This window comes from Helianthus annuus, chromosome 7 (genome assembly GCF_002127325.2).
Source record: "Helianthus annuus cultivar XRQ/B chromosome 7, HanXRQr2.0-SUNRISE, whole genome shotgun sequence".
NCBI lineage: Eukaryota > Viridiplantae > Streptophyta > Magnoliopsida > Asterales > Asteraceae > Helianthus > Helianthus annuus.
In genome coordinates this window covers 145708440-145734373 of record NC_035439.2, presented here as the reverse complement: position 1 = coordinate 145734373, position 25934 = coordinate 145708440, and the positions used below count along the sequence as shown (strand labels likewise).

Below are 25934 nucleotides of genomic sequence, written 5' to 3'. Positions count from 1 at the left end.
TTTAGGGGGGTAAGGCAAAGCCCGTGGAGGACTAAAATTGATTACTCTAAAAGTGAAGGGGCCGTAGCAAAACTAATAGGATTGAATTGAAATATTAGAAAAGTTTAGGGGTAGCAAAGCTGAGGGGCTAGAAACGTAAAATTTTAAAAGTTTAGGGGGTTTAAGACAAAGCCGGTGGGTCACCCCACCGACTTTGTCTTTTAAGATTTAGTAGAATAGAATATATTGCTTGAAGGTCAGTGGCGAAGGATAATGGGTGCCCGGGGGTGCACCCGCCCACCCCAATGTTTCGGTTAGAAGTGTATATGGTCTGATTTTTCATCCGAAAATTTTAAAAATTATATAGGATCGCCCCCCGATTATTTTTCCTAAATAATGGATAGTTTGGTAAATATATTTGAACTCTTATTTTATTTGTTTAACCCTTGATTACCGACCACACACTAAAATTAATATCTCACAAACAGCTTCATGATTTACATAGAAAAAGAAATTGCTGATAAGTTTGATTCGGGAGACATATTTAATGAATTCAAAAATCTTAAAGGTCGTCGGGCTGAGTTGTAATTTTTCGTCCAGGTTCCATTTATCTCGTATCATTATATATATATATATATATATATATATAGGTCTTTTGTTTGTTATACAATATTTAGTTTTTCTATGTGCAAGAACAGGTCCTTTGAATGAATGATTTTTTTTTAGTTTTATTTGAAACTATTATTATTTGAATCGAATAGCCGACCTGACCTGAATCGAATAGCCGACCCGACCCGACCCATAACATAACGATAGGAAATTTTTTTTGGGTCCCATCAGTTTACGTCCCCTCGAAACTTTTGGTCAAGCTCCGCCACTGTTGAAGGTATTTCTATGTCGTATGTCATGTGTGTGTTTCCTGTCTCGATAAACAGACTTTTCATTACAATTTTTTTTATAACTCTTAATATGTCTAATCCAAGCTCAATATAAAATATGTGTGACTTTGTATTTTTTTCATGGATTTTACGTTGAAAAAATTACAGGGGTGTTTCAATTTCAATGTTTAATGTATTAATATAACTAGGTTAGAACCCCGTGTATTACACGGGTTGAATAGATATAATTTTGAGTTAAATGCTTGGTTGGTCCCTGTGGTTTTCAAAAATTGCAGACTTGGTCCCAATGGTTTACTAATTACACGCGTGGTCCCTGTGGTTTTCAAAAATGCACTCGGTTGGTCCCCAGCCCTAACATCAGTTAAATATCTCAGTTAAGTCCATGTTAAATGACCAAAACACCCTCGCTTATTAACTTTATTTATAAACCCACCACAACCTGCATTATCTTCATCACCATCATCATCTTCATCCCCATTTCCCTCTGCTCTCTCTCGATCTCACATCAACCCAATAAAAACCAATTCACATCATTATCAGACACAATTTTGCATAAAACCCAATAAACACACTAGAACATTATCAGACATTGTTTGGTTTCAAAACAGAATCAAATTCCGGTGACCGGAGACTCCAATTCACATCAACAACTGTGAAGAACAGAGCAGATGTGCAATTACAGAGCATAACAATGAAAGCTTAATTGCTTAAAACCAAAGGAAAATGATAATCTTTATTAAATAACAAAACTAATTACATACAAATGAAACACACCGTCGGAACCTTAGAACTGCCGTTGACACAGCCGCAAACCACCACAGCCCTCGAGGCCCACCTGCACCGTCATTCAACGCTTCCAAATCTGTTGCTCGCAACCATTCACAGCCCCAAACGACATCACGGCCACTGTCACCACCAATTAAACCCACCCGATACCATCCGCCTTCCATTATGTCAGAAAACAACAAATCCGGTCAGACATGAGTTTGTTCTGTCGTGTATCTCACCGTCCGAGTAATCATCATCACCACTCGGTCGAGACCCACCGTTGCCGGCCACACTGTGCGATGATTCAGGTTAGGATTTGTGTAATTTAGGTTAGGGTTCGTGTGAAACAAGGGGAGATGGCAGGTGGTTGTTGGGGGTTTGTCGGAGGTAGGTGTGGTGCTACCGGAGAACGGAGACGAGGGAGATCGGAGAAGATGATGGTGATGAGATCGAGAGAGAGCAGAGGGAGGGAAATGGGTATGATGATGGTGATGAAGATGATGCTGCAGGGGGTAATATAGTTTTAGGTTTTTAATTATTCTAAGGGTAATATAGTCATTTCACACATAGTTAACTAAGAAATTTAACTGATGTTAGGGTTGGGGACCAACCGAGTGCATTTTTGAAAACCACAGGGACCACGCGTGTAATTAGTAAACCATTAGGACCAAGTCTGCAATTTTTGAAAACCAAAGGGACCAACCAAGCATTTAACTCTATAATTTTATATATTAAATAATTAAAAACTTCGTACATTTCACAAGTTGAATAAAACTAATTCTATACACCAAATAATAATTATAGAAAGTTTTATTTTTAAAACCCCCATATATTACATGGGTTGAATATATGTAATTTTGTATCATAAATAATAAAAGAAATTATATCTTTAAAAAAAAAAACCTTATGCATTACACGTGTTGAATAAATCTAATTTTATATACGAGATAAGATAATAAAAAAGTTTTATCTTTAAAATAACTAACGGATACACTCAATACACGATAGATAGAGTGATTGCGAGGATAGTTGTTGAATTTTTTTTATATTTATATGTCATTACACTCTCAAAACTAAATTAATAATAATGAGGATACACAATGTTTTTGTTAACATGGGACTATGGTATTAATTTTTTTTATAGTTTATGGTTCATATTCACATGTATGATGATAAAATTACACAATGATCTATGCTTGAATATTATATTTATATGTATATTATTTTAACAAAATATTTGATTAGATAATAATAATAATAATAATAATAATAATAATAATAATAATAATAATAATAATAATAATAATATTGAAGGATTACTAAACGGTGATTTGAAATTTATGATTATATTATGTTTATTACATAATATTAGATTTTAAGGATAAATAATTAAATCTAATGAAAATTTCAAAATGTTATATTATCTTCTATATGAATTGTTTTTATGAAGTTAAGATATGAGTGTAAAATTAATAATTAAATTTATATTAAATTCAATTGTATAATTATCTTTTAATTAAATTAATTATTGATAATTAGGTAGAATAGATAGGTGAGAAAACTAAAAAATAGATGGCTCCAATGACCTGTGTCCCATAAATGGTATCTTTTATTATATAGTATAGATTAGGCGTTATTTTTAGTTTCAGTCAGTAGGAGTAGGGTGGGGTTCGACTACAAAGTCTATTTTTCCTACAAAGTGTACAAAGTCATGAAACACCGCAATTTCAACCATAAAACACACTTAAAACCCACAAATAACAGAGTGAAGATCACTAAAACACAATATCTAACCCCTAACATTCCATAAAAACTTCAAACACACCATCACTATGAATATAAAACACAGCATGATAAACAATATAAAACACACTAATGTTAGTCATTCAATAATCAAAGCCTTATCATTCAAAACACAACACAAAACCCATAAATATGGCGTTTTAGTAATCTTCACTTTGTTATTTGTGGGTTTTGAGTGTGTTTTATGGTTGACATTATTGTGTTTTATGACTTTTTACACTTTGTAGGAAAAATGGACTTTGTAGCCAACTCCCACCCTCAGTCAGTAAACTATTTACGAAATTTATCTCTTAGTTGAAAATAATACATAACTTCCAAAAAAAAAATTAATATCTAGGTTTTACCCTAGTAATAATAAAGCAAAAAATAAAATAAAAAAACTTTATTTTTTATCGGTTTTCAGAACACAATTAAAAAAACGTTTTTACGTGATTTGAATATATTTTAGGTAAAATGTAGAAGGTAAAAGGGTAAAAAAAAAAATTTATATATACGCAAGTTTATCTCTTAGTTGAAAATAATACATAACTTCCAAAAATAAATTTAATATCTAGGTTTTACCCTAGTAATAATAAAGTAAAAAATAAAATAAAACTTGCATTTTTTTAATTGGTTTTCAGAACACAATTAAAAAACGTTGTTACGTGATTTGAATATATTTGAGATAAAATGTAGAAGGTAAAAGGGTAAAAAAAAATTATATATTGAAATCGTATTTATTAACACTAAAAAATATTTAAAGAAATCAAATTTGAATAGGGCTTGATTAAATACATTTATCTGCATATTTTTCTTCTTCACATATGAATTATTTTTATGAAGTTAAGATATTAGTGTAAAATTAATAATAAAATTTATATTAAATTCAATTGTATAATTATCTTTTAATTAAATTAATTATTGATAATTAGGTGAGAAAAAATAGATTGCTCCGATGAGTGACATGTGTCCCATAAATGGTTTCTTTTATTATATAGTATAGATTAGAAATCTGCAGGCGCTAGTCGGTTGGTGAGGTACCGACTAGCGATTAGTCAGGATGAATAGAGATTAATTGGATTGGTATTTTTGTATTTTTTATAGTTTTATATATACACACACCTTTTTACAGGTAAATGGCTAAAATACTGATACCGTACTGAAAAACAGAAAAAATGGTACCGGTGCCAGTACCGAATATAACCGGTGCGGTACCAATTCGGCACCAATACCCGGTATCAAACGCTAGCTCATCCCAAGATAGGAGATAAGAAAACATAAATCTAAACATTGGAAAGATAAATAAGAACTCTAATGTCTCTAAAATAATACAAAGTACCATCATAATCCAAAAAAAATAGAGTAAATTACAAGTTTTGTCCTTTATGTTTACATCAAATTGTAGGCGTTGTCCTTTTGGCCAAAAGTTTACAGGCGGTGTCCTTAATCTTTCAAAATTTTGCACGTTTTGTCCTTTAGGCCAAACCTAGTTAGAAATCTCAGTTAAAAACTGTCATGTGCAATGCACATGAGGGTAAAATGGTAATTTCCCTCACCCTTACACCTTCCCTTCTTCTCCAAAGATTTAAACCTGCAATTTAATTACAAGTATATGCTCTGCTAATTTCTTCTTGCGGGTATCTTCAAACATCCATCGCAACACCAAAAACTCATTTTATTCAACTTTATCTCATCAATCATCATCTCCCTGTAAACAAAATGTCTAACCAAAAACAACAATAACCTGCAATATCACTTATTTTTCAACGATACTGTTAAGGATGTAAACTGATTTTAAAAGCAGCCTATTCTGATTTGATTAGAGAAAAACAGTTTGTAAATCATTGAAACAGATCCGAAAACAATGTTACAAGTCTGAAATAATTGAAACTTCGATATAAAATGTCCGAAATGATCAAAATTTCAATCGAATCAAACCGATAATCAACATAAACAGTTCGAATTTATCAAAAGTTCAACTGAATTTCATCAAATCAGTCCGAAACTTATCAAAACTAATCGAAACTCGATCGAAACATATCGAAACAATCTGAATCTGTCCGATTTTAATGAACTATGATATTATGAACAATATACTATGATTTCAACAAGTTTTAATCTCTAAAAACAGTCCATAATCTATCTGAGATGTTCGTAAGATCCGGAACACAACAAAAATCAACCGTAAAACTTAAAATTTTCAAAAAAAACAATCGATTTCACTGAAATTTGTCGAAATTCGTCCGATTTGAATCACGATTACACGCAGAGCTATCCGAGCTCTTAGATGTCGTGAGTTCAGGAACGGATCAAAACGATCACAAGCTCTGCGGTGAATTCGGTTTATCGTTCGGAAATCGTGCGGAATCCGATAAACCGAGTTCTAATGGAATACGCGAACGTAAACAAACGTTGTTTTATTACGAACAAACGTAAACCAGACAGAGTTTCGACTCAATCTAACACTATACTCTCGAGATCAGATCAGAATGCTCTTGTACTAAGATGTCGTGCGGGTGTGATCTTCAAGGTCTGATGAACTCTCCTTTGAACGAGTGAGCTGCATTTTGTGATAAAAAACGGATCGGTCTGGGTGGATCGAGACAAGCGGTTGATTTGAACATGTCTGGATTATCCAGCATTTTGTTTACAGGGAGATGATGATCGATGAGATAAAGTTGAATAAAATGAGTTTTTGGTGTTGCGATGGATGTTTGAAGATACCCACAAGAAGAAATTAGCAAAGCATATACTTGTAATTAAATTGCAGGTTTAAATCATTGGAGAAGAAGGAAAGGTGTAAGGGTGATGGAAATTACCATTTTACCCTCATGTGCATTGCACATGACAGTTTTTAACTGAGATTTCTAACTAGGTTTGGCTTAAAGGACAAAACGTGCAAAATTTTGAAAGATTAAGGACACCGCCTGTAAACTTTTGGCCTGCAATTTGATGTAAACATAAAGGACAAAACTTGTAATTTACTCAAAAAAATATTTTTGAACCATTTTCCGTCTAGCGAATGTATAAAAATTGTCTACAAATAGAGTGTAATTGTCAATCTCACGGATCTACAACGTATTCTGTAACATCCGGAAAATTCACCAAGTAATATTTAAACGAATCAACTGCCCGGATTTATACCATGTGGATCGGTCAACAGGTTCTTCTAATGCGAAAATATTTATTTAATGGATTTAAAGGATCCCGTGAATAACTTTAAAATGTAGTTTTAAGACGGAACGTGTGATATGAAACTCTAGGGATCAGACTGTTGTTATGGGAATCGGATTTTAGTAGCTTTAGAAAGAATTGCATCCACTAAAGACTTGAGGGAGCGTAATGTAAATAATCCATTTAATCATTTCTTTAAAAATTCCACCTACGTGTTATATATGTTTTGTTTTCAAAACATTCTTTTTTTTTAGAATTAAAACCTATCATCTGCTAGGGCTTGCAAATGCCCTAAACTACTGCCGCCATACGAATGAGAAGAACTAACGGAATGCGACGGTTCAGGTTCGTTCTTGGGTTCTAGTCACAGTTAAGGTAATCTTCCAATCTGTTTGTTTGTTATGGTTGTTGCTTATTTGGGGTTTTTTTAGAGTCGAGTGGAGTTTGGTTTAGGTGGTCGTTTAAGTTGTGATGATGAAGGTGACGGAGGACGATGGTGGTGGCCGAGGGGGTAGCCTGTGATGAGGACGATGGAGGTGGTATAATGCACTGTAGAGAAGGAGATGGTGTAGTGTTTCCGCAGTGGTGACCGGGGTGGTTTAGCTCGGTCCTTCCGGTGATGTTGTCAGTGGTATACTATGACAGTGATATAGATGAGCGGCGTGGCGGGGACGATGAAAGTTGATGATGTTGAGGACGGTGAGTGTTGGTTGTGGTGTAGGGTCACGATGGAGTCGCGTGAAGATGTATCATGAGTTGGGTGGTTGACGATGGTGTGTGGGTGATCGGATAAGGTGGTAGCGATAACGGTGAAACGGTTGTAGGCGGCTTGGCCGTGATACAAAATCGCATGGATTGGGGTTGAAGATGGCATCTGATTAAGGGATGGAACATGTTACGAATTAGATGGGTTAGGATGAGGATCATACATCATGGTGAAGAAAGGCATGGAAGCTATGGTGTTGAGTGCGTCCTTAGATCTGTGTACTATGTGTGTGTACTTCAAAGAAGGTGCAAGGTATGAATGGATTATTATGAACATGGATATAAATTTCGAGATGATGATGTATAAAATTGTTAATGGTGCATGAGAATGATGGCAATGCATGGGAGCCGATCAATAGTTATGGTTTTCTGTTGGAATGATCATGGGGACTTGGTGTTTTCAGATGTATAAAATAAATTGAAATTGAAATGTGGGTGCTTGTGAACAGAATGTGACGTGAAGATTTTGTATACTAAAACCAAGCTAGCTAGCATCTTAATTATTTAAGCTTGCTAGCTAGCTCCTCTTTTCTCTCTCATGTATTTTCATGAATCTATATATGATAAAAAAACAAAGAGAATGAACAGTAATTGAGGTCATTTTTGTAATTTCCTTTTATAATCAGCTATGTCACGCATCCAAAAACCAGCTTGAAACCCACCGTCCCTTCCCCATTCTTCAAAAACCCACCGCACCAGGGAGAGAGAGATACAGAGCATACCGCACGGGATTAGAGAGAGAGAGAGAGCAGCGATAGAATGGGAGAGAGAGGAGCGGCGGTGATGGCGGAATGACCATTGTCTCCCGCCGACCATCCTCTTGGCCTTTGGTCAGACCACCGGTGGTGGGTTGTGGTGGTTTGGACGCGTGAAACGATGGTAGAAGGCGGTGGTGAACGAGGGTTAAGCGTCATAGTATGACGACAATAATGTTATCGGTGGTAGAAGCCGACAATGACGGCTGTGGGTTCTGGGGTCCCGTCGTCGATTCAGATCAACAGCCGAAACCCTAGGGTTACAGTGAACGCGAATGTAGCAACGACGAGGTAAAATTTTTCTAGGTCTTAAAGTTGTGATTAGCAAAACCTATGTTCAGATTAGAGTTTTTTATTTCATTTATGTTTTTTCCTCTTCACCGTCTCCTTTTTATTCAGGCAACGCCGGCTGATCCGACGACGACAAAGCTTGAGGCGAAAGTTGTCAAAATTTTGTCTTCTTTCGAGGTATGGTTCTGTTTCACTGATTTCATCTAGATTTGTTTGATATTTGTTCGAAGTTATGTATGTCTACACGAAGAGAAGGAGAAAACTGTACACCCCCTGTATTATTTACATCCAGCCTAAATGAATAACTATGCACATGTGGAGGACAAATATAATGTGTGTTAGAGACCCAACTTTTACATCTAAACAAAATTAAAATCCGCGTTATATCATGTGATTGGCTTCTATTCGATTATCAAAAAATTGAATTGTAGCCTTTAGTTATACAAATCTAACTTGGGATCTGTCATATGTTTGAGTATGATACTGGTTAACACTATCATTCCTATAACAGATGATCCTTGATCCGGATGTTTTATATTCCAAAGTAAAAGTTGTATGAAATGTTACAAAGTGTTTGATAAAACTTACATAAGATGACATGAAGAAGTGTGTAAGCTTATATTACATGATATACTATGATTGCATTTAGGATTTTTATATGGTGTTGATTACTTATAGTTTATTACACATTGTGAGCATCATCCTTGCTGCCACTGCATGGCTGGTGACGGTGGGGATTGTCGGCATCGGACGGGAGATTAGGTCGGCCGCGATGTTGTCGAAGAGTTCCACCAGGTGACGGATGCGGGCAAAAGCCCAGCGAAGATCCGCCGAAGGATGATTTCACGTATGCGAGATCCAAACCATTGTAGAAGAATTTACCTCCGGTGACGGTTATTATGGCGATCCCGGCAGTTGATTGAGATTTGGCTCATGATATCCCGGAGCATTGGTTAGCTAATTTTGTGGTGCTATGGCTTTACAAAGGTTCTTTTGTCATTTTACGTTTGCTACAGTGGGACCTGATTGTAATTTCTTTTTATCCAAAATGCTACAGGTTGATTTAATGAAGATGTAGGTTTCTAATATTAGCTTTGATGCAGTATATACAGTTGATGCTACTTGCTATGCCCCAAATTCGGTATATGTTTATGGATTTAAATGTTTTTGGCATTTGTTATCTAATATGCTTGGTATGTTTTGGTCTTATTTTAAGCGAGCTCACTTTTAATTGTCCGGCAACTGTCTGGCCAGGGCCGGCTCAACCGTTTTGGTGGCCCAAAGCGAAACAAAAATTCGGGCCCTCCAATTTTATTTTATTTTTTGGATTTATATTTATAGTTTTTACTTGGGGTGGAAATTAATAAAAATAAACCCATATAAGAGACTAAATTGCACTTATAAATTTATAAATTAAGTGGTTTTTTGTTATATATGATAATTGTTCTAGATTCAACACATTAGTGGATATGGTCAAATGGTTGATAATTGTTGCTGTCATGGAGCAGTCGTTGGATTTTGCTCTTTGTTGTTTGGAGAAGTCAGTTGCTAACTGTGATAGTTTAAGTTTTATTCAGGTTTGTAGTTGTTTTTTTATTTACATTGCTTTATATTTCGTAATTTGTTTCATTATTTATCTTATTGCTTTTATTTTTAATCATGTTTAGGTCCAACGGCCTTTTCTACTTCGTTGGTGATAGCTGCAAACCCTCAGATTTTTGGGTCGGGTAACAGGTATGAAATCAGTCAACTAAATTGCTTCTTTTGTTGCTCATGAGAAATGCATTACACTAAACCGACAAAGATCACACAGTCGAGTGCTCGGCCCTACGAATGGCTTGAACCGACTGTCTTACCAATAACGCCTCTAGAGAAAACTTACTGATGGAACGTTATATGTTTAAACTGAATACTGAGCTCCATATCATCTACACAAGCATAGGTCGACTAAAACTGAGTAAAAAAACTTACTAACATGGGCGTCGGTGTTCCAAGATGTGGCTTCATGCCGGTTAGTTGTAGACAATACAGTTGAGGGACCTTCTGTGTACGATTTTATGGTTAATATATATGAGGTTTTACAGTTGTATAAATATAAGATAGCAAAGGTGGACATGTTTTGCGTATTACAAACATCATGTTATGTTATGGCGTGTGTGTATATATATATATAGGATAATGCTTAGTAAAAAACCCCATTATTTTAGAAAACTTAGCAAACTATATATGTGGCTTACATTTTGCCACGTTGCACAGATCCCTTTCTTTTAAGTTTGACATCAAGGTTATATTAGTAAATTATATTAACCCCCAAGAACTATCCCCAATATGAGGTGACATGTTCATTAATTGCCCATCAAATCGTACCATTCACCCTCCTCCATATTTCTTTTTCATATTTTCCTTTATATCTTCTTCATCACTCATCAGAGAAACATCATTTCACCTTTACACCAAATTAGCAAGTAACTCCATTAATATCCATGGAGACAAATCCACCAACCTCAGAATTAATGTCGCCGGTCCGTAGTTTCCCAAACCGGTTCTTTTGCAGCGACTTCCAAAATGATGAGGAATTTAATGCTCCAGGTTTGTCCATATATGTCAATTAACTGTTCTAGAAGTTCTGTTTTTTTTTTTTTTTTGTCTTTTACAACTTTTTAATCTAATAATCCAAACTATACTGCATGGCCATGTTCACTTGTTCCATTCGAAGCTTCTGTATACACTTATATGCATGTTGATTGTTCTCGGTCATCTGAAGCCCCTGTTAGATCCCCGGATGTTGTGGTATCCAACAATTTCATGAACAACGCGTTTAATGATGACCAGGTTATGGATATTGAAGAAGGTTTGTTTTTTCTATACACTTGTCTTGTTTTATTTCTTCACCAGATATGGCATTGTTCAAACATATTCCATAATGTTCACATGTAGCATCCCAAGATTCCCAGATGCAGCCCATGACTGTTGCTGTTTCTGGATCATCTCATGGTCCTTCTATGTTTGCTAAATCATCACGCGGCCAGTTAGACGGTTGTACAATGGACAATGGGAGCCCACTTTATTCTCATATCACAGATTTATAACCTTTTTTGTCATGCCATTTATTGCAGATTCATAACTTTTTTCGTTTTATGGTACAGGGCCTTCGAATCCATACTTTGTTTTTGATACCCCTCAGGGAACCCGTTACTGGATTCCTAACGTCGCTGATAAGTTCATACCAGTGTGTGGGAAATCTTATCCAACCTTTGAGGATGTTCTTTCCATGTATGAACTTTATGCGTTTGAAGCAGGTTTTTCTGTAAAAAAGGGCAAACTAAAGTCTGGAATGGAATTCCCACACACAAGTATCTCCGATGCTCAAAATATGGAAAACCACAACCAAAGAGGACTTTTGACACCCTAGATGAATCTTCTGTTAAGCACCGGAGGACCACCTTCACATGGTGTGACTGTAAGGCAAGCATACTAGTCTCGATCTCGAACGATTCATACACAGTTCTGAGTTTCAATGATATTCATAATCATGAACTTGTTGAGAGTTACAACCGTGATCTTAGCAAGATATCACGGAAACTGTCATTCTCCACGAAACAATTCATTCACAACATGAGTCTAAACCGCATCGGACCAATGAGAGCTTATAGATGTCTTGTAGCTTTAAAAGGAGGGCATCACAATGTCAATGGGACGCCGGTCGATTTTAAAAACTTTAGCCACCAGCTGCGAATTTTTATTGGTGAACGCGACGCACAAGTTTTCCTTGAACGCTTGCGTGAGCGTTTTGACAACCTACCCAACTTCTTTTTTGATTACACTGTATCAAACGGAAAGTTGTCCTCTGTATTCTGGGCTGATGAGATTTCAAAGCTAAACTACAAAGCTTTTGGCGATGTCCTGGCGTTTGACGCAACTTACAGCATAAACAGGTTAGTCCCCCCCCCCCCCACTTTAACATATGTTAGGCCTGATCCCCAAGTATCCAATATTAACCCCAAAAAGTTGTTCATATTGTTAACATCAAATCAATTTTTTTGTTCATAGGTACAAGATGGTTTTTGTGCCATTCACGGGTGTGGATCATCATTTCCAATGTGTTACATTTGGAGCGGGTTTGATATCAACCGAGTCCATTGAATCTTACGTGTGGTTGCTTAAGGCTTTCTTAAAGGCACACGGTACTCAACCAACTCTCGTGCTGAGTGATCAAGACCCATCCATGCTACAAGCTGTTCCTATGGTCTTTACCGAATCACGACACCGTCTATGCATGTGGCATATAATGAAAAAACTACCCTCCAAGGTATACAGAAGTTTGTTAACCCTTAACATGTGTTATTCAACATAACACTATTTTTATATGTCTTCTCAAACTGTTTTAATCTAACTCGTGTTATAACTATTAAATTTTTCAGATCTCTGCCGACGTGCTCGATAACACTGATCTTCGGTCCTGCATTCACCGGTTGGTTTGGAATGTTTATATCAAACCTGAAACGTTTGAGTCCCGCTGGAATGACCTCCTACAAACATTTGGGCTTCAAGACCACAGCTGGTTGAACGACATGTACAACATCAAACATCTCTGGGTACCAGCCTACTTCAAGGAACTGCCCATGTGTTGCTTGATGAAGACCACCTCCCGCTGCGAAAGCTCTAACGCTGCCTTCAAGGTTAACTCAACAAGCGCAAACACCCTTGTACAATTTATGATGTGCTTTGAAAATAGGGTAGACAGCCAACGATATCGTCAACGTGTTTCGAAGTTCAAAACCTCATCCACAATGTTCACTGGCAATACTGATTTAGCGATAGAACAGCACACGTTCGCCATTTACACAAACGCTGTTTTCGCGCAAGTTCAAAAAGAGATAATTAAAAGGAAGTTTTTATGCTACATCATAAACCAAACCGAGACCAGCGATTCCAGTCTTCTGATAGACGTCACTCATTTGGATAAAAGGAACAACATCACAAACGTCTATCAGGTAACACATGTTAGGCAATTTCATTATTCCCCATCCTCTATCATATTTTACATCTAAAGGGCTTTTCTTTTTGGTTGTCTATGTTCAAAACAGGTTACGTATAACAATGTGGATCAATCGGCCAGTTGCTCATGCAGGAATTTCACACGTATCGGATATCTGTGTCGCCATGTCTTTTGCGTCTATCGCTTGAAAAATGTTGAAAGGATTCCACCACAATACATAAACGATAGGTGGCGTCGAGATGCCCTCCCCAAACATGTTTTTTCAATTTCCAGTCGATACGGAGTCAACCCACATGCACCGTCCGTTATGCGGAATGAAATCCTCGACCTCGTTACTGAATGCGTTGATGTTGCCAGAACCGACGAGGATGCGTTGGCAAAATTGGTTGACCAACTCAGGGATTTCAAGATCAATGTTCTTTCCAAGCAACCTTTGTCAACAACTGAAAATGAATCAAATGAGTGTCAAATGGAAGAAATAGTTGGACAGCCAATCAACATTCCAGTCGAAGTTGCTAATCCAGAAGTTGCACGCAATAAAGGATGTGGTACTCATACTCGCATTTCTGGGCCCGGTGAGAAGGCCAAAGCAAAACCACCAAAACGTCCAAAGCAGCTTCGTTTATGCAAGCGTTGTGGTCTGTATGTCGACGACCACGACTCACGCAACTGCCTTAAGGTGGCTGCAATGAAAGCAGCAAAGGCAGCTGCTGAACAACAAAGGCAGACCGCCACTGGCGACTGATCATCTGATTAAAATCTTTATGTAGTACTATGTAATGGGAGACTCTTCATTTTGGCCTTCTTACACACATGTAACAGTCTTTTGACATCATCCTGCTATTCTCTGCTACGTGTGTAAGAAGGTGGAACTATTTTCGTCCCAATAACCATAAATAGGATTGTAAGAAACTCTATGGCCTTTGGCCACTTTTGTGATTGTAGGACCGAAGATCTTCGGGGACCGCTGTGGTCTATTAACCGGTTTATCTTAATATTATCTGCATTTTGATATCTGTTTTTCTGTGTTTTAATTTTTTACGATGGCATAAAAACAGATGCTTAACACATGTTATTTCCCATAATGCTTTGGTCTTTTTAACTTCAAAGGATCAAAACAATCTTTGTTAACCACACAATCTGGCATAAAAACAGCTGCTTGGGTCTGTAAACTTGAAAGGATCAAAACAATCTTTGTTAACCACCCAATCTGGCATAAAAACAGCTGGTTAACACATGTTAGTCCACGTAATGCTTGGGTCTGTAAACTTGAAAGTTTCAAAACAATATGTGTTAACCACATAAAAACAGCATATATATTAAACCACGTCAGGTTATAGAAGTAGACTTTAAGCAACTTAAACAAACATTCTACTAGTAGGTTACATAAAAAGAAAAAAAAACATAATAAAATACCAACAAGACGACATTCGTATGTCGTTTTGTTACAACATAGGGTCATCAGGTTAACACATCTTCAACCATTTTCAACATACTAACTATCCATTGTTATCCTCCATTTGTAACAAGCTTTTCATCATGGTGTGGGAAATTCCTCATCATGAAAGTACAGAGGAGAGGGGCTGCGCTCACTCTCCCATGGGTCATGGTAACACCAGGACTGGATTATTTCGGGTGAGTATGGACACAACGGGCAACCACACATTTCATGGTCTGGATCCGTCAGCAACCTAACCAACTCATCTGGTAGCCCCTTCAACTTTTCATCATCTGGAACAACGTGCTCCCTTCGGCCTGACGGTTCTTGCGACACACCAGCTACATCAGTTACATTTTTGGTTCCTCTTTCTGAAGCATCTTCACCAGAAGCTACTCCAGTTTTCCCGTCTTCTCCATTCTGGTGAGACCCTTTTCTTTCGTTAACCTCCCCGTACCGGCCCTCACATGCTTCCTTCCCCTTTTGCTTCCGCTTCTCCATGCCTGGTTGGCTAGCCGTAACCTTACCTTCACACGGGTCCATCACATTAAAAGACTTTTGGGACATCTTCCAGTTTATGGTTAACTGAAGTGGTGAAGTATTACAGAATATGAATTTGGTTCTTCACTACAATACTTATAGAGGTGTTCCCTGGCTACATTTAATATAGGTCTTTGTGACTTGACTTGGATGTGACCAAAAGGTGATAAAAAGCAATTGTTCCTTTTCTCAATAAAGTTGTTTTATAGACACCAACCCCTATGCTTGTAGTATTCTGCCAACAACTTTCCCCAATTTCCCATATTCGTACTACCTTTTTAGAAAGACTGTTCCCCTTGGAAGCAGCATTTTCTCTTTTTCTATAATGTTACAAAACAATTTCTAATAAAATATTATAAACTACGTCAATAAACTAGATTAATAATATTCTACGCCATTTAACAACACATCAATAATCTTTAGAGTTTAGAATTACCTTAGAATTACCAAGTAACTAAACATCATATTGAATATAGATAGTCTATCCCCAAAAAGATATCGTGACGATGCCATACCCAACAAAACACCTACCCCGCAATAAGTTTAAAGCAACATCCCCAAATCCATCAAAGTACATTACATGTTTCCAAAAACATAGCTGGCGCAATTAATGCACAATGGTTCTACAGTAACATGTGTTAACCACCCTAACACGTGTTACTCTATTCGGCAATCCTCCTTGATTTTGGGCAGCAGCACATTCACCTCCGAATATAATATGTGCGCCGCATACCTCTTTCTCAACTTTCTCACCTCCGCCATCTTCCTCGCCCCACTCGTGCTGAACCCACAGTTAAAACTTTGGCTTTTCCCCATATAGCACTCCATGTGCCGCATCAAGAAGACCCCACAATCAGTTGTGTTTGCGGTGGTCGCCCAAGGAACCGGCATACGCTGGATGTTGCAGTACTCTATGTCATCGGCTCGTGGATTCCCAACCTCCCGCAGATATTGCACAAACATATCTTTCTGCATACGCATACACAAGCCATGGTAAAAAAAAAAGCAGATCCTCGATATTATCACACTTATTTGTGATACAATTGTCAGTTTTGTAACTTACGATCTTATACGCTGTGTCCTTGTGTAGGTAGTAGACACTATCTTCTATCAACTGACCTTGTCGAGCTTTGTCATTATCAACGACATAAATCCCGGGGTCGCGTAACTCAAACACTAGCAAGTAAAAGTGTTTGTGCTCCAATATAGGGAAGAAAACAATGTCTTGATTTCGAAAATCAGGAACGTAATCACCTCTGTTAACCGCACCTCTTATCCCAAGCCGAAACTTGTGCATCCGCGCCTCTACTCCGCCTTCCTCAGATGTGAGCATCCACGGAAACTTTAAGCACAACAGAGAAATTAATAAGGTCAAAAAGTCGCCACACTGTAATCTATATATACATGACACTCACCACAACTTTAGTACCAAAGAATTGCCTACTGTAAGCCTCCCGTGATTTTCTTTTCTCTTGGAAGTTTAGCACCTCCGCCCAACAGTCAATAATACCATCCGAGACCTCATTCCCAATGTTTAAACTCTTGAACATAGACCGAGACGCTTGTACATGGGTAGGGCTTCTAAACAGCAACTCCCTGGTGTCAGATGTACAAATTATAAATTAAATTGCATACGTTAACATATGTAATTTATTGTTTTACTAAAATTTCGTACGGTGACCCCCCTACTTACACAGCCATGTGTATCGCACTATCTACATCAGCCACCGACGACGAACCCTGTTCCCTCCTGCGGAAAAAAAAATAACCAATTATCTAGTGTGTAACTTGGTTGATGGTTTACCCTATTACTATAAAACAAGAATCCACGTTGCAATTCTACTTACACGTTTGCCTCCATTGCCTGCTTCCTACGAGAATACCCACTTAAAAGGTGCAATGGGCTTTCATTAGCGTATATGTACTCCCACAGGTTTGTCTCCTTCTTAGTTATTGGCTGGCCCATGTCAACAGTCCTTATATAGTAAGGTGATCTGTTTGGTTCCGCTGCCACCTTCTCTCTGAAAGGGAGTTTCCTTTTTTGTGCCCCCAACTCAGCCAACATACGCACACGGTTTGCTAGCGGAATATTGTCCTCCACCTCATACATATCACCCCCACAAGATTCCAGACCAGTTTGACCTTTGTGGATTGCAATGGCCGGGTCATAGGAGCTAACTGGGTCTACCATTATAACCATGCTCAAGTCTGTGGTAGCCTCCATATCGCCTAACACATATAAAATAAATAGCTGACGTAACGCATAAAAAATTACAACACAATTGATGCGATAAATGAATGTGTTTCAGCTCACCGGAACGTTCGGTTTCTGTCCGAGGAATGTCATCCATCTTCCCACTTGTGCAACATGCACGTTTAATGCAAATAAGTATATTATATATGACTCGAACTAACCCATCAATACTAAGTTTGCTTAATGCTATATCGTACCAATTTCCTGTGACACGTCGAATTGACCCCCAATTTGTGTCATCCCAAGACTCCAATTCGGGCCATCTAAATTCCGTTCATCAAAAACGGTATCGCCTTCGCACACTGTGTGTATGATTAACATATGTTAACTCACTAAATGATACATGTAGGAAACCAGTTAACACATGTTAGAACATGAAAGTCCTTACCATTCTTCTCCGCAGGAGGGACCTCTTCAGTCGCTTTCCCTTTTCCATCGACAACATGGGCCTTCTCAAAACCGTCGCCCGAAACTAAGTCTACCCCCGCGCTACTGCACCCTTGCATATTTACAATAGTAGCATGCATCCCATCATGCTCAATCTTACCTTCTGCAGCTGCATAAAACAATGCTGTTACATCTCATGCACAACTTAGTACCAGAAAAACCTTAAATAATTACCGTTAAAAACACGGTCACACTCATCAATAGCCCCCTTGCCTTCGCCATCCAGAACCCCATGTTCGTCCTTATCATTAACAGCACCTTCCGCAGATGAAAACACGACGCCACCACTCTCTTCTTTTCTTCCATCAGATGCAGCCCTAATTTCATTCTCAATCTTACGATCTGTACTTGCATAAACATTTTTCGAATAAATAAGGCATGGCTAAGCATGGCTAAACAAAAAAAAAACGGTTTCCGAAGATTACCTTCCTTCTCATTCCATTCATCCTGTTTGCTATCCTTGACCTCCATCTCGACCATTTTGGCCACCTCTTGATCACAACCAAACCTTGCTTCGTAAATCTCATCCTTTTTGGCGTCATTCGCTTCAAGATCGGTGTTCTGTTCATCATTGTCATTCGCACCCACTTTATTGTCTGTATCCACTCTATGTTCCTCTTTACTAACAAACTGCATGTCGGGACCACGGTAATCTGTCCAGACAAGATGCCCTATGTTAAAGAAAATAAAGTAACAAAGCACACTTTTAAAGTCAGGCATTATTAAAGGGGTACGGGAACTACCACGAGCACCATGCACTTCTGCTGCTTTAATACGCAGTATTGCACGCATTAAACCCAGCGGCTTATGCACTTCTTCAGCATCAGTTTTATCCACGCCTCCTGCTCCTTTATTTTCTTCGGCCCCACCAACACTACAGTCACCTCCACTTGAATTACCAGCATCATGAACACTCTTATCACCTTCCACGACTTCATTTGTTTTTTGCCCAAGTTCACTAAACCCCAGTTCTCTCTCTTCCAGTTGCTTCTTAGCCTTGTTTAACCCTATAACATCACATGAATATTAAATGGGTTTCAGACACGTACCCATATTAGAAGGTACTAAATTTTAACGAGCAACAAACTACGCGTTTAATTCAAAATCTAAATGTATGGTGAAACTGGTAACACATGTTACAGCTTACCTGATTCGTTGCCATCATCCGTTTTTCCCCGATCAATCTTTATTTTCGTCTTCTCGCAATTCGGGGTCACAAAGCTTGCTTTCGTTTCGGAAGCATCCTTCAACTTATTCAGACGGGGAGATCTCCTTACCCGCGACGACATACCTCCTTCTTCCAGCGCTCCGGTACACTCAGTTCCATCAGCAAATACGCATGATTCCCCCCCACCATCTGCTGCAACCACAAAGGAAGGTTATACTATACGATAATTATCACCTTGACGTGTGTTAGAGTAAACATTTCATTCCATAACATACAGTAAAGGTACATAAACTCTTTTTGCGGTGTAAACGTACTCTTAAAATGGGTAATACATGTAACAATTTACCTTTTTCTTTGCCACCATCCGTGTCTTGTCCACCAAACTTCATAGTTGTCTTTCTCCTTTTTGGGGTCACAAACCCTTCTTCTGTCTCCCTAACATGCTTTAACTTCTCAAGTCTTGCAGATCTCCGCACCTCACCCGACTTTCCACCATCTTCCATCTTTTCAGCATAGTCTTCTCCACCATCATCTACGAATGATTGGCCCGCAACATCAGCTGCACATCCAAAAAAAATGTCAATCAATACAGGTTGAAGCACCGTCAAAATGTGTTACAGTGACCAAATTAAGAATGATAACCAACACAAAAGGTATAACATTTAACACGTGGTTCCGTGTTCATTTCATAAACATCGTCAGCACACCTTCTTGGGCATCAAAGTCTATCGCTGAAGATCCTACTGCTTTCAACCTACTTTTACTGATTTTTTTGTTTTGCCGGATAAGCGACTTCCTGTACAAGCTCGCTATTGGTGACCCATCCGAAAAATCATCGTCCATGCCATCCCCTACGAAATCGTTTGCACAACGATCAATGGATTACAAAAAATTTAACTAAATAACACAAACAATAACAGTTACTAACCAGCGTTCTCTCCTTCGTCCATGTGAATCCTTTCATCATTTCTCAAATCTCCCAAGACCGAATTGATCTTGTGTGACGCTAAATCTACCGCGTCATCGTGATCCTCCCTTTCACTAACTTTCTTCTCAAACATACTTTCAAACGTTGCCTTCAACTCTTGTACTTCTTCGTCTTCATGGCTCTCCACCAATAGCGATTCTAACATACCCTCAATTTTGACTTTGTTCTTCTTTGTCACGTTTATTAACTGTCGTACTATCGTCAACCTCTCCTGTTGAGAATAGTTTTTCAACATTTTTCATACTATGAACATATACTAATTGCAAAAAACACATGTTAGAGCATCTAACTTTACCTCTTTAGTTGCCCAGTGTTCCACGTTATAGTTTCTGGGACGTGTTAATCCTTTAAACCGTCCTGTTCCAAACCCACCAGCAAGGATTTCAAGCCTTTCTCTCTCTCTCAATCTTTTCAAGTTCCAAAAAGCTAAAGGACACACCGCACTGTCTACCTCCATCCCCGTGCACTCAATGCTATCAACGTACAACAACTACAAGAAACAACGATCCGTTCAGCACGGGAATAATCAACTATTCTAACACATGTTAATTATCTAAAATAATTAAAGTTGTTTACCATCAGAATCGCTAGAGGACCGACGAAGAAACTTTGTGGGTCAAGCCGATTCCATGTATCCTTGCAAGTTCTCAGCTTTTCTACAACAAGGTCACACCAGTCTATTGTTGCAAAGTCCATTTCTTCATCCAGATACTCCAATATTTCTTCCCGTAAACAACTTTGTTTATGACAATCAACCAGCACTGCCACAAAACACATTACAAAATCCATCCTGAAATCAAAACTGTCTTCGCCATCGGACTCATCAATCATTTTCACCATCTTTGTTGGAGGCACCATTGCCCCCGGGTATCTCGCCCTCCAATCCGTAATGGCATCAGTCAGCATCGGCAGCTTACCAATCGAACTAAACTTTTGTCCACCAGTCGGAATCCCTAATAACTTATGTATCACTTTCCTGTTCACCTTGATATCACCGGCAGGCGTACATATCACCATTTTATCTGGATTAAAATTGTCCACAACAAAATAACCTAACTTAGCCGGCAAACCATCAACGCTGAAAGTTAGCAAACGTCCAAAGCCCATTTCCCTGACTGCGTCACGTTGTTGTTCTGTCAATGCCCGTACACACTTATAAAACTGCAATGGTGCAGATCTTGTCCTTATGCCTGGAAATTCATCCTTTTTTGCTCGCTTACGAGCTTTCTGAACCTTTTCCGGTTTGTTACCAACTACCTTTGGTTTCCCTGCTTTACCTTTCCCATTTTCATCAGAACCCTTATTCTTTTTGGTCCTTAACGCTCCGCCCTTCGATGTAGCCGTCACTTCTGCCCTACTTACTGAAATAACATTTTATACGAAACAACAACATTCCAAACAATTAGTCTACTTTACAACAACCGATGATAACATGTAAGAATTTTTCATTCGTAACATCCAAATTTTTGAAGGGCTTAAAAAATAACTAACCACGGTTTCTTCGCATTACATTGCCATAATTATCATCGGCGCTGTTTCTTTCACCTGCTGATTATCACATGTTAGTGCATTTTCAAGATCAAGCCCAATTAACACATGTTAAACAAAGCCAACAGTATTTAACTAACCACGTTTTCTTTTATTTCCACACCCGGAAATATCCCCGACAATGCTTTTCTTCCCTACAGTTTCAAACATGTTAATGAGATTTATCTGGATACGCAATTAGCCTCTATTGCAACAAAAGGAACTTACCACTGTGCTTTTTGTTATGTCCCCGTTTGCTTTCCACACAACCTTCATTTAGCACCGATACATTCGTAAGGAAAACGATTAGCCCAACAATACTTTATACAAATTATAAACAATATTACTGCTTAATCGTTACCTGTTTTCCGTCTATTCCCATGGCTTGCTAATACACTATCGGTATCATCATACACTGCAAGGCATCCGACAAAATTCAGTTATGCCCAATTTCTTATCCAACACACTATCAACATACAGATCACCTTGAACTATGTTAAGTGTTCAGAAACATAAAAATTCTAACCTAACTCCCGTTGGGTCGGACCAAAGTCAGATTGTTGTTTGGAAGGTCCGGGCTTGGGTTCGTCGGATAAAATCACAACGCTAGGGCTATCAGAACTTTTTTGCCCTAACTTGTGTTTCGAAGTCCTACATATATAAAAGAAAACTAACTCAGGTGCCATTTTCCAATAATCCGTTGAAGAAAACCACCTTTTACATGACGGATAACAACAAACTAACCTTTTACTTGAAGTCTGAATCTTCCTTAATCGTTTCAGCTTCAACGACGACGACAAGATTATGAACGACTTCCTCATTCTCCAAGCTGGACACTATCGGCTTCTGTGTTAGGGTTTGGGGGAGTAGCTTTTCAATGTTTCTTTTGAATGGTAAAGAAGAAAAACTTTTGAATTGTGTTAGGGTTAGGGACGAGAGAGAAACATGAACAGGAGTGGAGAAATGAGTATAATGGAAAAGAAGATCAATTTTTGAATTTTGTTACACTTCTTTGATTAGACTGCTACTGCATGGCAGTGGTTTCTGTCTTCCCAATGTGTATGTTAACTTCCGAAAATGCCCTTGGATGGTACAAATTGGCAGTCTTTTCTATTTCTTTTTATTTTTATTCATACTAAAATAATCATGGCCTTTGATCAAGTTTGATGTAAGCTAATCAATGGTTCAAAATGGGTTTGCTAAGTTTTCTTAAAAAGATAGGGTTTCTTATATATATATATAGAGTAAGGTTAACATACAAAAAGCCTTATCATACATCACGTAGGAGACAATGGTAACCGTTGGATCAGAGGTATAATCACGCATGGGACCACATAATTACACATGGGACCACATAATCACGCATGGGACCACATAATCACGCATGGGATTATAATCACGCACGTTCTATGATAATAACGCACGTTATATTTTTTGTCATGTATGTTAATGTAGGTTAAGCCTTGAAGTACATTATACTTTCTCTCTCTCTCTATATATATATACATATATATATATATATAGATAAAGTATAATGTACAAAACTGCTTAACCTACATTAACCTACGCGACAGAAAACATAACGTGCGTGATTATTTTTTTTACCATTATAACGTGCGTGATTATCACCTCCATGCGTGATATCACCTCCCATGCGTGATTATCACCAAATAACTGCTCTCATGCGTGATTAACTGATCCATGCGTGATTATGGCCTTGATCTGATGGTTCTGCTTGTCGCGTACGTGAAGTATGATAAGGCTTTTTGTATGTTAACCTCTCTCTCTCTCTCTCTATATATATATATATATATATATTAACCTGTCCTTAATTAGTATTACAAAACGATTGTGTGTGTATGTATATGAATTTAACTTGGCCTTAGTATTACTGATGCTCATGCAACAAGTTCATCCAGCCCCGCCCCCACAGTCAAGGCGCCCAACCCAACAACACCAGCCCAAAAAGGAAACATCGAAGCCTCAGCAAAGTGGCAGCTGCAGTTCTCTGGTAAGCAAAAAAAAAAACAAAAAACAAAATTGCACTATATGATAATTGACATCAGCACTGTTTTTTAACTGTAGATTCACAACCACCACCAAAAAGGCCGGGTAAAGGTGGAATGGACGACTAAAAGCTTAACCATAGACATACCTTTTGTCCACCTAAAGAAACAAGTCACGGTGAAATGGCAGCCTACATCCAAAAAGCACCAAACAAGTACATCACCTGCTGCGTATATAAGTAGCCACGACGGCTTTCCTTAGGAAAACTTGTAATTAACATTATACGTATGCTACTGACTTCAACATGTATCTCTAGATGTCCTAAATTTTGTTAGCCGCGTCTATACGCGACATTATAATCTCTATGCGCGACACTATAGTCGATGAATGATAATGTTATTAACATGATCAATGCTTGCAACCGTAACTTAATCAAGCTAACCTGAATCGTCGCGCAACACGATATATTGTCACCTTCTTCCGCACTGGTGTCGGGTACTGAAAAAGAATGCTGGAATGGAAGAAGGGTCGCAGAAGAATACTTTTCATTGGAAAACTAAATCTATCGGGATCAAATTACTTGAGTTGTGCGGCAGGTAAAATAACCTAGTTCTAATCATATTTGTAGTAAATATGTGCGCGGGTGTATGCGATGCATGAGCGATGAATACTAATTACTTGATAAGTTGGATCTAGGGTCGGGTAACACGATGGATATCTTTTTGGTTCGTAACCCTGACTTATTCGGTTAAAGGGTTGGTTTGAGGACGCAGTTTGAGACGGTTAGCATGTGGACCGGAAGCTTTGCAACCGGTGAGTTCTAATCCCCTTTCTCTTAAATATTTTTGGGGGCGAGCATACATGCTTTTTACATGTTTTCATACGTGTCATGAGTTTTATATATTAACGAGTTATGCGATAAAAATGTTTTATAAACATTTTTTTTTCACAAACAATATTTTTGTACGACGTAGTGATTAATCTGGCTTTATAGTCCTGCGTAGGCATATGTTGTTTACTTAGTGATGTCGAGGTCGTATAGGTATGGGGCGTGGTAGATGTTGATATTTAAAGCACTATTTGTGTCATGATAAATTTTAATTGGTAACTCTATCGTAGGTTCCGAACCTTAGTGGTAGCGGGAACGTGAAGGTAGTAGTTGTTGGGTAGTTAACGTGTGTTTAACTTTATATGTGTATCTATGTGTTTTAAGTGAATTAGCATACTTGGGGTGCTTAATGCCGGTTACTAGTGATGGCGATGTTACCTTCGGGGTGGCGTCAGGTCACGAGATGTGGGTTATTGGTGATGGCGGCGTTACCTTCGGGGTGGCGTCAGGTCACGAATGTGGGTTACTAGTGATGGCGGCGTTACCTTCGGGGTGGCGTCAGATCACGAGATGTAGGTTACTAGTGATGGCGACGTTACGTTCGGGGTGTCGTCAGGTCACGAGAAACATCACTGAGATGTTTAATGATTAGCCCTTGTGGCAACAATGAACCCTTCGGGGTATTATGTGGGTGACGGACTCTTCGGGGTCAAATTGGATGAGACGAAACCCTAACGAGGGTGCCCTGACGAGGGCAAATGATGATAGCCTAAGGGCAACAACCGATGTGTTAGGTTCCCACCTTATGTGCTTATATGTTTCACGTTAGTTAAATGGTGGGTAAATGATGATTATTTGTGTAGTTGACGAATGATGTTAAATGATGTGGGTGACGAATGATGTTCTATTATGCGGTTGTCGAGTGGTGTTAAATTGTGTAGTTGTCAGACGAGATTAAGTTACAATTGAGTTTTTAGGACATTAATTGTTATGTTCTAGTTACGAGTCGGTTTGGTTCATGGTCCTATGAATTAAGATGTATTGGGGGTTATCCTTTGGTGTCTAAGTAATCTGATCCATATCAAAAAGGATTAATGGTAGGATGATTAGACCGAGGATATAGGTGGAGTTTTGGGTTACGGGTTGGAGTCATAAACTTTAAAATGATGTTAATGTATTTTAATAAACGATGGTAGTTTTAAAATGATGGTGTTTTGGTTTTCAAATAAAGCATTTGGGATGTTTTAAATGCTTCAACTAAACTGTTAGAACTCATTCAGCGTAGCTGACTTTTGCATGTATGTTAGATTGTTTTGCAGGTGTG

General features: G+C 38.2%; 3 protein-coding genes across 3 annotated transcripts; 2 read left to right on the top strand and 1 right to left on the bottom strand.

Annotated features, from left to right (window-relative positions):
• Positions 1–8042: 8042 nt before the first annotated feature.
• On the top strand, positions 8043–24189 carry LOC110869142. The gene is made up of 6 exons (XM_022118432.2): positions 8043–8413; positions 8522–8590; positions 9864–9990; positions 10081–10147; positions 23694–23785; positions 23860–24189. Exons 1-4 carry the CDS (start codon positions 8322–8324, stop codon positions 10108–10110), a joined length of 318 nt encoding a protein of 105 aa, XP_021974124.1. The 5' UTR covers positions 8043–8321; the 3' UTR covers positions 10111–10147; positions 23694–23785; positions 23860–24189.
• LOC110867172 (protein FAR1-RELATED SEQUENCE 5-like) lies at positions 12053–14157 on the top strand. Its single transcript, XM_022116303.1, has 4 exons — positions 12053–12348; positions 12464–12722; positions 12835–13407; positions 13501–14157. Exons 1-4 carry the CDS (start codon positions 12053–12055, stop codon positions 14155–14157), a joined length of 1785 nt encoding a protein of 594 aa, XP_021971995.1.
• Positions 15832–16726, bottom strand: LOC118480504. Its single transcript, XM_035975407.1, has 2 exons — positions 16454–16726; positions 15832–16359 (listed from the first exon to the last, which is right to left on the bottom strand). The coding sequence occupies exons 1-2, from the start codon at positions 16721–16723 to the stop codon at positions 16048–16050; spliced, it is 582 nt and encodes a 193-aa protein (XP_035831300.1). The 5' UTR covers positions 16724–16726; the 3' UTR covers positions 15832–16047.
• Positions 24190–25934: the final 1745 nt, after the last annotated feature.